General features: G+C 46.2%; 1 protein-coding gene across 3 annotated transcripts in view; it reads left to right on the top strand.

Moving 5' to 3' along the window:
• klhl32 (kelch-like family member 32) overlaps window positions 1-13,120 on the top strand; it is a 25,715-nt gene that overhangs the window by 7,118 nt on the left and 5,477 nt on the right. For all 3 annotated transcript variants that reach the window (XM_068569154.1, XM_068569152.1, XM_068569153.1), the window contains exons 4-8: window positions 2,305-2,412; window positions 5,676-5,774; window positions 8,461-8,676; window positions 10,889-11,615; window positions 11,762-11,820. In XM_068569154.1, the coding sequence (XP_068425255.1) occupies window positions 2,305-2,412; window positions 5,676-5,774; window positions 8,461-8,676; window positions 10,889-11,615; window positions 11,762-11,820 (1,209 nt within the window). The remainder of the gene's footprint in view (window positions 1-2,304; window positions 2,413-5,675; window positions 5,775-8,460; window positions 8,677-10,888; window positions 11,616-11,761; window positions 11,821-13,120) is intronic.

Genomic DNA, 13,120 nt, shown 5'->3' with positions numbered 1-13,120 from the left:
TGATGAAAAATGTTGATGCAGTTATAATTTCATCAAGTACAATTGTTTTTTCAGTAAAATATAAATAAAAAAGACGTTGTGGCTGGCAAACATGAAGTTCACCAGGCTTTATTGCACCCGCATCACTTACACCTACCTTAATCCAGTCTTAATAGCCAGCCGTAACAACAATGGAAGTGAGGGAACTGTGGAAACACAAGCCCAGTGTTGAAACACACACGTTATAGAAGTGCAATCATATGATAAGCAGTTCCAAGTTAGCTGAGATGAGAACAAACAGGATCATTTCAGTTTGATAGGCCGTCTTAGAAGAACAAGGAACTCAAAGTAATAAGTGCTACGTAATGATCCGCCCACACACAGACATACCACAATATTGTGCACACAACTAGCAGCATTTGTGTGACACTGTCCACTTGTGGTTCCACGGGAAATTCTACTTTTCCAAAAGGAAACACACCCTGAATCCATGTCACCTTTGCTTTCCTCTTGTTATGATCATGACGAAGTCTTAAGACAAGGAATATGTGTACGGTTGGAGCGACTTCAGTTATAATGCACGCATAGCTGCACCGGTCTTCAAAGAACAACAACTGAGTTTTCCATGTGAGATATCAGGATTTCTGATCAAGCAGAAGCGCGTTTAACTCTGCTGAAGGGTCGTGCGAGCTGCAGTGCTGTACCTCCCCTACCCCACTGCAGCATCATGTGAAAAGGGCAGCAGCGAGCGCGAGAGATGGGCGGTCTCTGTGTCTCAATGTGTCCCAATGTGATGTATATCATCACCAGTTCTCCCTCAGCTCCCCCATCAGGGTCACACTCTCTGGGCGCTCCCTTTCAGCCTCAAGGCTGCACCCCGACACAGGAGAAAACACTCATAAGCAGTTATTCTATTGACTTTTTTTAAAACTTTCTGCCTGTTTAACACTCATGCACACACTGAACACAGCTTACACACACACACACACACACACACACACACACACACACACACACACACACACACACACACACACACACACACACATACCCCAGGTTTAGCCACAGGCCCTCCTGTGCTCGGCGGACCATTGGATTTTTAATTAGCGCAGCGGTGAATCAACAAGGCCGAGCTCCGAGGAGAGATGCGCAGGCCTCGGTTAAAGCTCAGCGTGGCCTCAAGTCGACCCTGTCTCACACGGCGCCCTCACAATACACAGGGGCCATTCGTCAGAGGAGGGAGAGGGGAGGGAGAGGAAGAGGGGGAAGGGGAGGGAGAAGGAGAGAGAGAGAGGGCGGCGCCTGGTTAAAGTTCACGGGTGCTATGAATCAGGGGGAATCGTAGGAGTTTTGGGAACAGTGAATGTCGTCTCTCATGACGGAAAGAGCTCCTCTGCTGGCTGGCTAGCCCGAGGGCCTGCAGAGCGTCTTACACTGTTATACACCAGTCTCTGAGGAGAGATAGTGCGGAGTGACTGTGCGACAAACTGCCACTGTGATTAAATAGATATGTGAATTTGCAAGTTAGCCAGATCCCTATCCCTAGACGAAGGAACTGAGGGGAAAGAAACTGCCTTACAGCAGCTGGATTTACTTTTCAAAAGCAATACATGGATTACTCCCCCTCTTCCATTACAAACCAGAGGACAAATATTAACCCTAAATGCTTTATAACCTTGAGGAGATAGGAGGAGTGGGTTTGACCCATCGCTCTCCTGTCACTGTGAGTGTGCGCTCTGCTGATCCACGGCTCTGTCATCCCCTTGTGGTGTGACACCAGTCAATAGCTTTGATTAGCGAGCAGCGAGCCGGACTGGAACACAGCACAGCCAGACTGCAGACGCTGCGTCCGCTGCTTTGATTTTCAGCGCGTGGCGTGCACGCATGATGTGACAGAAGAAGAGAAAGACAGAGGGCACGTGTTTCAGAAAGTACTGATTGTGCTATTTATTTCTGCTTACCTCCGGGGCCGGGGCAGGATAATCGATACAGAGAGGCCCCGGTGGATGTGGCGTCTGACAGGTTTTGATGGACTGCGTTGCTGTTTATCTGCACGCACACATACAAATCCCATTTCTCAGCCTGTTAATGCTATGACAACTTATAGATATAATAAGATCAGCCTAGTCAACGTGGAAGGACTGGAAGAGCAAATCTGGATTGAATTTGACCATTAATGTGATTGTTGGTCGTTATATCGAATGCAGTGTTCCCAAGGCCTCGTTTCCTTTTTTCTTTTTCTTTCTTTTGTACCAAGGACAGAAAAATGCCAAATAAAATATCTGTGTATTCCCTCAGCTGACCTCCATGTTTGTGTGTCATCAGGCTATGTTCAGCTTGTGCATGGTGGAGAGTGAGGCAGACGAGGTGACTCTGCAAGGGGTGACCGGCGTTGGACTGAAGCACGCTTTGGACTTTGCCTACACTGGGCAGGTGAGCCCACATCTGACCCTTTCTCAGGGTTTTATTGTGACATATTCATTTACAAGTGTAATGTTTTGCATGTAAAACTTGTTATCCTTCAAGGTTCTTTATACAGGATTCAGAGCACTAATACAGTAAACAAAAACAATTATTGAAGCGTTACGCCCACTGTCCCGGTCCCCCGTCCCAAAATATACACTCAGTGCTGTTGCCATTGTTTGCATCGTTAGCTCCTAGCCGCCGGCTCTGCCGTCGCCACGTTGAGAGCTGTGTGAAGGCAATACGAACGCTTGGAATTCTGCAAAGAAAATCTTCAAGCAACCACAGGGCATATTAGCATATTATAAGAGTATAATGTTGTATTCAGAGTATTTTGGAATACAGTTTTAAAATCATGTTGCAGAATTTTCCACACAGTTAAACATTCCAATAGTTACTTTTCACCATTGCCAAATATGTCACAGAAAACAATCCAAACAGGGCATGTACAGCAGCACGGGCTTCTGCCGCGGCGTGCCTTTGGGCACAGTGTTATCCAGCAGTGTGCAGGTGCTGTCGTCCCTGTGCCCTTTATGGCCTCACCGCTGAATGTTATTCTGGGATCAGAAACAAACACAATTCGATTCAAGGAGGCAGAAGTAAAGTATCACAGTATTACGTTCCGGGTGGGTGAGGTCGCTCGTTCTCGCCTTCTCGCCCCATCGACAAAGAGTCATTTGCGATCATTTCTAATCACTTTTTTTCTCTCCAGTCGCTCTCATAAGCAGCCGAGCGGCTTATGCAGTGGACCCGAGAGGCCGGAAACTTTGTAATTACTCCTAATTTTATTTCCATAGTGGAAATGAGCAAAGAGGGAGCCGGTTAGGCAGCGTAAGTAGGTCAACAGCAGGCTTGCGAGCCGCCCTGCTTTGGTTGGCTCAGAGCCTCCGTCCGCCCAGTGGAGATGATAGCAGATGAGATGAGGGCAATATGCTTATCTCCCACACCGTGAATAATGACCTACTAAAAATCCTTCAGCCACATGTCATTGGCCGACAGGGGCGAGTGGGGGCGATGCTCTCGGCCCGGAAGTCAAGTTAGTAACTTCCATGACCTTTCCCCTGCGAGCCAAGATGACAGCAGAGTTCGCGAAGCAATTTGACATCACCCACAGACATGACTTTGTTTTTCCCAGAGGGTAAATCTCTCATTCTTCTGAGTAAAGACAGAGAGTGGCGTGAGGCCACAATGAGGTTGGATCCTTTTGTAGAAGACGTCGAGACTCTTACCACCTTCCACTTCCGCCTTCTCCTTCAGGTGAATGTGAAGAGGAGAGCGCCGCTGTTCACTTACAGTTGTTACAGTCACATTATTTCGGGGATGCTGCCCGCCGGGACGCTGATTGAGTCATAAAAGATTACTATAAAAAAAAAAAATCTAATAATAATAATAACAATAATAACAATAATAATTGAGTGTTTGTCACTCTTGATCGCAATTTTTATCTCAGCAGGATGAATGTGCAGATGCAGCTAATTGCAAAGAGGAAATTAAAAAAAGAGAGAGAACGTAAACAAATTGCTTGATGATTTCCAATGATTTGTTTACGCAAATGTTACAGCGGAAAAGCAATGTGCTTGATTCAATCAGCACCAATGCAGACTAAAATGTTCCTTTTTTTCACTTCTTCACACATCACTTATGATAAGTGGACAAACAAGAAAGCAGTACACTTTCTATCCAGATTTGTTCGGTCCAGTTTAAAAACAGGATCTGCCTTTTTATGTTATTAAAAATCCCAGAGAAGGCCTGAGCACAAAAAATGTAATGATACCTGTGAATGCTGCATAACAATATTCCAGCCCACTGCTGTGTCAACAGTATAGTGAGAGGCGAGGGAGACAAATGATGAAGTCATTTTTTTTTTTTTTCACACTTTCACTGCTGATGCAGTCACGGCTCTGTGGCTATGTAGGGCAGCGCTGCTGAATGGATTATCAAAGGTTTGTTCCATGCCCTTTAAAACCAAACTGCATCTTATTTTGAGGAGGTGAATCTGCCGTGTGAGAGGCAACAAGCACGTTTGGTCTGATTGGGCTATCACTCCAATGATTCGGAGAACATTTAACTCTACGTGGTTCTGTTTGTGTGCTGGAATGGGAATATTTAATAATAAAAATACATTTTAAAAAAGGGCAGTTAAGGCTCCATCGAGTACACAGTGTGCTCCCTGGCGCCGTGAGTTGGCTGTATTACAGAGCTTTATGTTGCATATGGGGGGTAATATGGAGGAAACAGAAGGAGGCTTTCAGCAGATCATTTCAACTGCTGTTCCGTCAACTAAACGGGAAGCATTTTGGCAGAATCAGCACCGAAATAATTGACGGAATATGTTGCTTTGTTTTAGAGGACGACCGCGGTGAAATCAAGCACATTGGTGGAGCCATTCTTGTTAGGCAGCCCAATATGTCACAGTCCTTCGCCCTGTCTCTGCTGCACCATCTAAAACATGTTTACAAAACCTGGCGGACGGACAGATCTCTCAGTGATGTACGTAACTGCTCAATGACCGGCCCATACCAAACACAAATGAGTTGGCTGAAATAGGGCATCAATGTCTTTAGAAAGTAAGATGTTAGTAAAAAGAAAAGATTTCCATTTTAATTTCTCCAAAACAAAATACCTAAATATCTTCAAAGTTATACATTTTACTATCATTTATGACAATAAAAAGCAACGACCCCTCTCATTTGAGAAGCTGGAACCAGATAACACTCAGTGTTTTAACTTGCAAAACAATGTAAAGGAGTTATTCAAGATCAAAGGAGTTGTCAATAAAAAAAACTAAAAATCAGAAGTAATATAAAACACTGGCAGCTTGAGGCTGAACAAGAAAAAGGACGTGTTATTTCCCAATACTGGTATAAAGTTATTATTGCACTATATCCAATAGCTGCTAAGACATCTCACCAAAAACCCAATATGTCAGCTCTCTGGTGGCGCGAGAGTAAAGGTCAAGGGTTCACTGGATCCTCAGGGACCATGAATATTTGTACCAAATCTCATGGATATCCATCCAATACATGCTGAGATATTTCAGTCTGGACCACAGTGATGCACCGCCTGACGTCTCTCAACCAACTCCAGAAATTGCTGAGTGAAAAACAGATTCTCAACTATCTTGACATTGCTATGAAGTGATTATTATTACATACTTCAATGCTATAAGGCGATGAGCCTGATAATGAACTGCAACCCAGCCGCAGTGAATGACTTTGTGTGTCTCTGGACAGATCCTGCTGGAGCCAGCGGTGATCCAGGACGTCCTGTCTGCAGGCAGCCACCTTCAGCTGCTGGAGCTCCTCAGTCTCTGCTCCCACTACCTCATCCAGGTACACACACACACACACACACACACACACACACACACACACACACACACACACACACACGTCCTATCAGGTTAATAGAAATCTTGTAATGTTATGGAGTTCCACTCAGGAGCAGTCGGGTGATTTGATCCTGTCTTTAGGGAAAACCAAGAAAATGTACAAACGGACCACTTAACTTGAAGTGGAATAGCTTTTCTATTTACGCCTTATTCACACAGTTTTACTGTCTTAGTGTCAGCACCCAATTCTCAACTGCACAAGAAACCAACAAGTATTTCCCATTGGACAAACAGCAGAGCAGCATGTGCAAGGATGTGCAGGTTATGGTGTTAAGTGCCCCGTACATAGGGATTAGTGAATACATACTGACGTGACCTCTTTATCTTCCCACCAGTCATGGAGTATAAAACAAGCGACCTCCGTCAGGCTGCCATCTGTGCCAACATCACAATGTTCGTCCTCGTACTGTGTGTGTGTGTGTGTGTGTGTGTGTGTGTGTGTGTGTGTGTGTGTGTGTGTGTGTGTGTTTTAATACATAAGGCAATGACAGAAATACGGATTAGGTGTTTAAAGGCCAAAGACTCCAGATTTATTTTTGTACCAATCCTGGACACCGAACGATAAACTGGAAACTCCAAAAACCCAGATTATAACCTCAATGGTGTGGAAAATGTCTGTATAAAACAGTGAAGAAACAAATGGTGCGTGTGCTGATAGCAGCGACAGTAACATCCACCAAGATTTGAGGGAAATGCACTTATTGGCTTTCGCTGAGACACAGATGAGAGGATCAATACCACGCTCATATTTGTTTGCTGAACATTAAAATAGAGCCAGGAGACAGTTAGCTTAGTTTAGCTTAGCACAAAAACTGGAGACAGAGGTGAACAGCTGTTTTGAATTATTTCTTCAAGCGAACCTCCCTGCAAAGTTTGATGTCAAGGGCAATCTCTGTAGAGAAAAACAGACCTTTGTATTTATTAAAAGTCATTAAAATGTCCAATCTCTTCTGTAAATAATAGTCTAGTGTGGATACTCCCCCACCGGGAGGTTGCAGGTCAGATTCAGTGTGCTGCTCAAGGATACTTCATTGGGGTGGATGCTTCTCAGCGAAGGTGCCTGAGTCCAGATCTCCCCAAGAACTAGGCCACCCTGCTCCTTGTGTAATGCGTTTTTATCCCAGATGCCGAGACGGATCTGTTGGAACAGCGGCAAAGTCAGCCTACGTTCCTCTGGGTATGCAGCCAAAAGCTGCTGCAGATAAATCGGGTTGAGCTTGTTGCAGATCAGAGCCTCTCTGAGGTATCTGATGCACGGTTTCCTCTCGAGCCTCAATGCATTTTGCAGTGGTTCCACTTAATTACACGCAGTAATAATTGCATTTCGTCTTGTGCATCTTGACTCCCTGCAGCCAGACTCTAACGTTCTTTTTTTTTAATACTGAATGATACCGTCCACAGTAACTTAGCTCAAATGTGCCATCTGGTGGTTGCAAAAGTTTCATTTCTATTGGTTTGTAGTGACCAGAAATACAAAACCTGAATATTGCTATGGATTGTTTCTTCTTCTTCTTCTTCTTCTTCTTCTTCTTCTTCTTCTTCTTCTTCTTCTTCTTCTTCTTCTTCTTCTGCTTCTTCTTCTTCTGTTTGTCATCTGTTTGCACAACAGCTGACTGCTTTACTCGGTATGTGGTTAGCGTGCATAGTGGGCGGCGGTAAGCTCGGACCAATAACATTGATTTACCAATTCACGCTGCACCAGTTGATTGAAAATAATCGGATGTAACAGCCAGTCAGGATCCTCCTCCTTCCGATGTGCAGAATCCAGTGAATTGAATATTGAACAGCTCATTGATACGACACCCGCTGTGTGTGTAGAGCTTTAAGTCCTTTTATTTGAAGTGATTCTAATGACTGGTGTGTGTGTGTGTGTGTGTGTGTGTGTGTGTGTGTGTGTGTGTGTGTGTGAGTGTGTGTGTGTGTGTGTGTGTGTGTGTGTGCGCGTGCGTGTGTGTGTGATAGTTTATGTTGTTATTTGTATAATCATCATTCTGATATTCAATAAAGAACTTTAATCTAATGTGTTTTATTTCCTGATTCAGATTTCTCCAAAAATAAAATATTCACTATATTTACTTCTTCCTGTGAACTAGTAGTGAAATGATCAGAAGGTATTATATTAACACAGGTTGAGCACTAGCTGATGTGTGTTTGTACTGTACTGTATGTGCTGAAGGGCAGCCAGAAGATGGCAGTAATCTTCCACCATTTGGGCTTCGATTTTTTTCTATTTACCTTCTTTCCTCTCCTTCATTTCTGCCCAACTGTCACCGCATTTAGCATCTGTAATGTTGTTATTAAAGTATGAAATGGAAATCAACCCACAGGTAATTAATACATACTGCATATGTGTGTCCAACTCTTTTATGTGGGTGGAAAAGGAGATACCTTTGGTAAATGTGACAAATTCTTTCAATAACCACAGCTGGAATAAAAGACAAACTAAAGGAAATTTCACATAAATTAACTAAATATTCCTTCAAACTAAATTATAATATCTCGCAAAAGTAATATTTTGCTGTCTGGAAGTACAAAGAAAACCTTTCTGGTGAATATGTGCATTCATTTGTGTGTGTGTGTGTGTGTGTGTGTGTGTGTTTGTTTGTGTGTATGGATTCACCCTGCAGGAACTGAGCAGCGTGAACTACCTGGAGCTGTACCGCGTGGCCGACCTGTTCCACCTCCCCGCCCTGGAGGAGGCCGTGGTGGGCTTCCTGGTGGAGCATCTGTCTGAGCTGAGCCAGAGCAGGCAGGACGAGGCCCTGCAGCTGCCCTACCGCCTCCTCAGGGAGGTGCTGAAGAGCGACCGCCTCACCTCGCTGAGCGAGGAGGAGATATGGAAGGTACTGGAAGAGAGAGCGTGTGTGTGTGTGTGTGTGTGTGTGTGTGTGTGTGGTCATGGGTTTTTCATGCAAGTAGGGGCTGTGGATGCAGTATCAAGGTGTCAAAGTGCGGCATGCCATCATCTGAGCTTGCATACGGGAACAAATCGCATCGTGGCACCAAATCTGCATGCGCGGATAGACATGCGTAACACAATGCACACGGACTAACAAGCGACAGATTAAAGATGGCCACCTGCGACTCACACTTGATTGTTTGTATCGGTGAGGACATGCCATAAGGAAGTTTATGACAGCGTGTGACGTACGCGCGTGCGCCATGCGTCAGTCCATGCGGCCCAATGCGAGCGTGCGCGTGCACGTGCCACGGAGTTCGGCGTAGAGACTTACTGTTTTGACTGTTCATTTGCACCAATCAGCCTGCCCCCTTTCCTGCCCTCCACCCTCCCTCCCCCGCGCTCTTCTCTCTCTCTCTCTCTCTCTCTCTCTCTCTCTTTCTCTCTCTCCCTCCCTCCCTCGCTGTCTGTCTCCCCTTCTCTTCTCTGATTAGGCCCACTGCGGCTCCATCAGGGCCCCAATCCCCCAGCTGTCACTCGGCCGCCCGTCTGATTGAAAACAATCAGGCCTCTGATGGCACAATTACCCTGACCCTTTAGCCAGCCGCCGCCGCCATAATCAGCCTCTGATTAGGCTGCTTTGGGCCTCCTTCACTTCGCCCAGAAGGTTAATTTGGGCATCAGACGGAAGCGAACGGCAAGCGGGGGCCGTCGTCCGAAAGGGTTGGGGGGTGGGGGGGTGTGCACGCCAATACCGGACCGATATAGCTTGGCAGTCAATCATCGTCACTCAGAGTTTTCTTAGAGACTCTCACGGTCTGGAAATCACATTTTCTCTGGCTTTGTTTTTTTTCTCCACCCCCCCTCTTTCTTGCCATCCTTCGCTCTGCCTTCCTGTAGCCCCCTCCCCTTACCTCCCTATCTCCTTCCCTCACTCTCTCCTTCCTCTGTCTTTTGTGGTCTGACTTCCTCTCTCTCTCTTTCTGTGCGTAGGGGAAGGAGGGAGAAGGAGTTGATTTATTCTGTGCCCTGAGGAAGTTGCGTGATGCAGCGTGACCTTCACAGTCAGCTGCCGTAGTGCACACACACACACACACACACACACACACACACACACATGCACGCTCTCTCACTCAGAAACACACACACACACAAGCAAGCGCTCTCACTCAGAAACACACACACACTGTCACTTCAGAGCAACGAGGAGGAGGAGAGAGGCGGGGTGAGCGATAGAGAAAGGGAGGTTGAGACAGGAGAGTGGCACAGACGGCATGAAAAGACAATTCTGACTTGCATGTTTCTTAAATATATTCACACCTTTAGAGTGGGAAAAAGGGAAAGCTGTTCAGCACATGCTCAGTATTTCCTCTATGTATCATACAAATGGTGTTTTTTGGCGCCCCCACTCTTTTCCCCTAGAAACTTGTCGACATTCTGCTACAGTACTAAATTCTCCATCTCTACCTTGAAAGGCGCTTTGTTTTCCCCGTGACGCTATCGATGGTCTCCAGTCATCTCGCTCACATTCACACCTCGTTTCAACTAAACAACCTTCCACCGCTTTCAAGTTCAATTAAATTCTCTGCATTCCGGTTCGCCTGCATTAAACAAAGGAAGGTGCCTGTGGATATTTACAGTCTGTATATTGAATGATGCTGATTAATAAATATCTGTGTGTGTGCGTGTGTGTGTGTGTGTGTGTGTGTGTGTGCGTGTGTGTGTGTGTGCGGGCGGGTCTCAGTCTTGCCATAATAGCTTAAGTGTCTAAAAAGATAAAGCTGATGAGCAGCCTCGGCTCGTTTCTCTCTCTCTCTGCTGTTTCCGTGTTCTTATTCCTCTGGTCTTTCGTTCTTTTCATCTTTTCATATGTCTCCCTTTTTAGTGACTGAAAGCATATTGATTCGGTTCAACTTGTTTTTATCAATACTACCCAAAAGGATTTAAACAGGGTACCGCAAATTAAGCTAATTAATCATCATGCCCATCAGGAAACAATCATTTTGATACATCCTTCAAAATGTCCATTAAATAAATACAATTTCTTAATTTATACTTGACACATAATGAGTGGATCCTGAATTTGAACTTGATATGACCCATTTAACTGTTTCTGTGGAGCCTCACTCAGTTCTTCTCTCCCCCGTGTCGTATAGTTGGTCGTTCTGTGGCTGGACCACGACTGCCGCCACCAGTACGCCGATGATCTGCTGCAACACGTCCGCTACGGCCTGATGGACGTCCCCACGCTGCACCACCTCGCCCGCAGCCACTCTCTGGTCCAGTCCAGCCCGACTGCCGCCGCCCTCGTGGAGGAGGCCCTGGACTACCACCACGCCACCTTCTCCCAGCCCCTGCGCCAGTCAGCCCGCACCAGGCCTCGCTTCCAGTCCCTCACGCTCTACATAGCCGGCGGGCGGAAGCGGGAGGTGAGCAGGGTGAGGGAGCTGCGCTACTTTAACCCGGCCGCGCAGGAGCACGTGCGCGTCGCCGGCGGCTCGAACTGGAGCGAGCTCGCGCCCATGCCCACCGGCCGCAGCCACCACTGCGTGGCCGTGATGGGGAACTTCCTGTTTGTCGTGGGCGGGGAGGTGGAGCACGCCACGGGGAGGACATGTGCCGTGAGGACAGCTTGTCGATACGACTCCAGAGGGAACTGCTGGACCGAGATCGCCCCCATGAAGGCCTGCAGAGAACACTTTGTGCTGGGTGTGCTGGGCCAGTACCTGTACGCAGTGGGGGGCAGGAACGAGCTGAGGCAGGTGCTGCCCTCTGTGGAGCGCTACTGCCCCAAGCGGAACAAATGGATGTTTGTACAACCCTTCGACCGCTCGCTGTCCTGCCACGCCGGCTGTGTGGCCGACAGCCTGCTCTGGGTCTCAGGTAGATAGGATACTCACACACTCTCGCCCATGCATCGCTTTTACCTTGAGTCACAGCGCTGACATGTAGTCCAGAAAGCTTCATGCATCGAAATGTTTCGCTCCCTGATGAAAGCCAAAGAAAGGTGTTGTTCCTCTGCGTTACAGGTGGGGTGACAAACACAGCCCAGTACCAGAACCGACTGATGGTGTACGACCCAGAACAGGTAACTGCGAAGGGACGCGATCTCATACTTTTACAGTGTTTTTTAACTCATATTTATACTTGTAATGTGTAGTTTATTGCGTTACTGCTGACCAATTTCCATTTTAAATGCTCATCAACTCATCTCATATACACTCTATGCTCATCACCATAGAGTGTACGACGTGGACGGTATCACCATGAAGTCACCCGTTGGCTTGTGGACTACCGTTTTGAAGCCTTGATTTTTGACATTTTGGCCATCACCTTTTTGGCTTCTTGTCCTACCAGAAGTGACACAAGAGGGTGGAGCTACAACTGAATGCTGAGAAACACTGACAACCAAAATGTTACAATTAACTTTCATGGACTGACACATTGTAAAAAGGTTAAAGTTCAAAGACGAAAACACTGACAACAACCAGACTGGATGTTGTGGTAGCTACCTGTCAATCACACGATAGCCCCGCCCTAAAGCATACCCTGCTTTGTGCTTGAGTCTAAATAGGACCATAAATTAGTGAATGAACATCGTGCTGTATTGAAGAAGACTCATACAATCTGGATTATCTTTGCCACCATTGGGGTCGCCCCCTGATGGCCTTCAGGGCACTTTAGCGTTGGCTTCACTTTTCAGAGCGTCGGGGTGGCCGTCTGCTTTTCAGCTCGTTACAGCCGGCACCAAGTGGCCAAATAAATAAAGGGTTAAATTTATTAGCGCCAAAGGATCATGTCTGTAGCAACACTGGTCTTACTTGGTATTAAGAACAACTTTATTGTCAGACCAAAGTATTTTTGGCTCGTCGTCACCATCAGGGTCAGATATCAGGAGTCGGATCAGGGTTCTCCACTTTCATTGTTTCTTTGTGCATTCCACAGACGTTTGGAGCAGCTTGCAAACCGGCAACAGCGCTATCAGTCATCAGGGTCCACCACAAACGTGTTGGTCTGATGTTCACAACACTACAAGTGTTGCTATAGTTAAAAAAACAACTTTCCCTTCCCCATGCTCCTTGCAGTAGGTGAATTTGTGCCAGTAACTCCCACGCTAATTCGGTTCTATACAGTCAGTTGTCGGACTCGATTACTCCTGAGTTATGTAACCCATCGTGTTACAAATGATATGTGAGCAATGTACTTCATTTACGTAGTACTGTGACTATATTCTAATTCACAGATTTTTCTGTCGCCTGTGCACATAAAGTTGTTCACTGGAAGAAGTATCTGTGGATCTCTTGTCTCTTCACTGATGAATGTTTTTTCCTACCAGGGTTTAAGGAAGGAGGGTATTATTTAGAGTTCAGATTGTAAATCCCTCTCAG

This window comes from Clinocottus analis, unplaced genomic scaffold (assembly GCF_023055335.1).
Source record: "Clinocottus analis isolate CAN_PGR_092001 unplaced genomic scaffold, fCliAna1.0.p SCAF_9, whole genome shotgun sequence".
Taxonomy (NCBI): Eukaryota; Metazoa; Chordata; class Actinopteri; order Perciformes; family Cottidae; genus Clinocottus; species Clinocottus analis.
The sequence above is the reverse complement of the archived record's forward strand: the minus strand, read 5'-3'. Positions and strand labels throughout refer to the sequence as shown.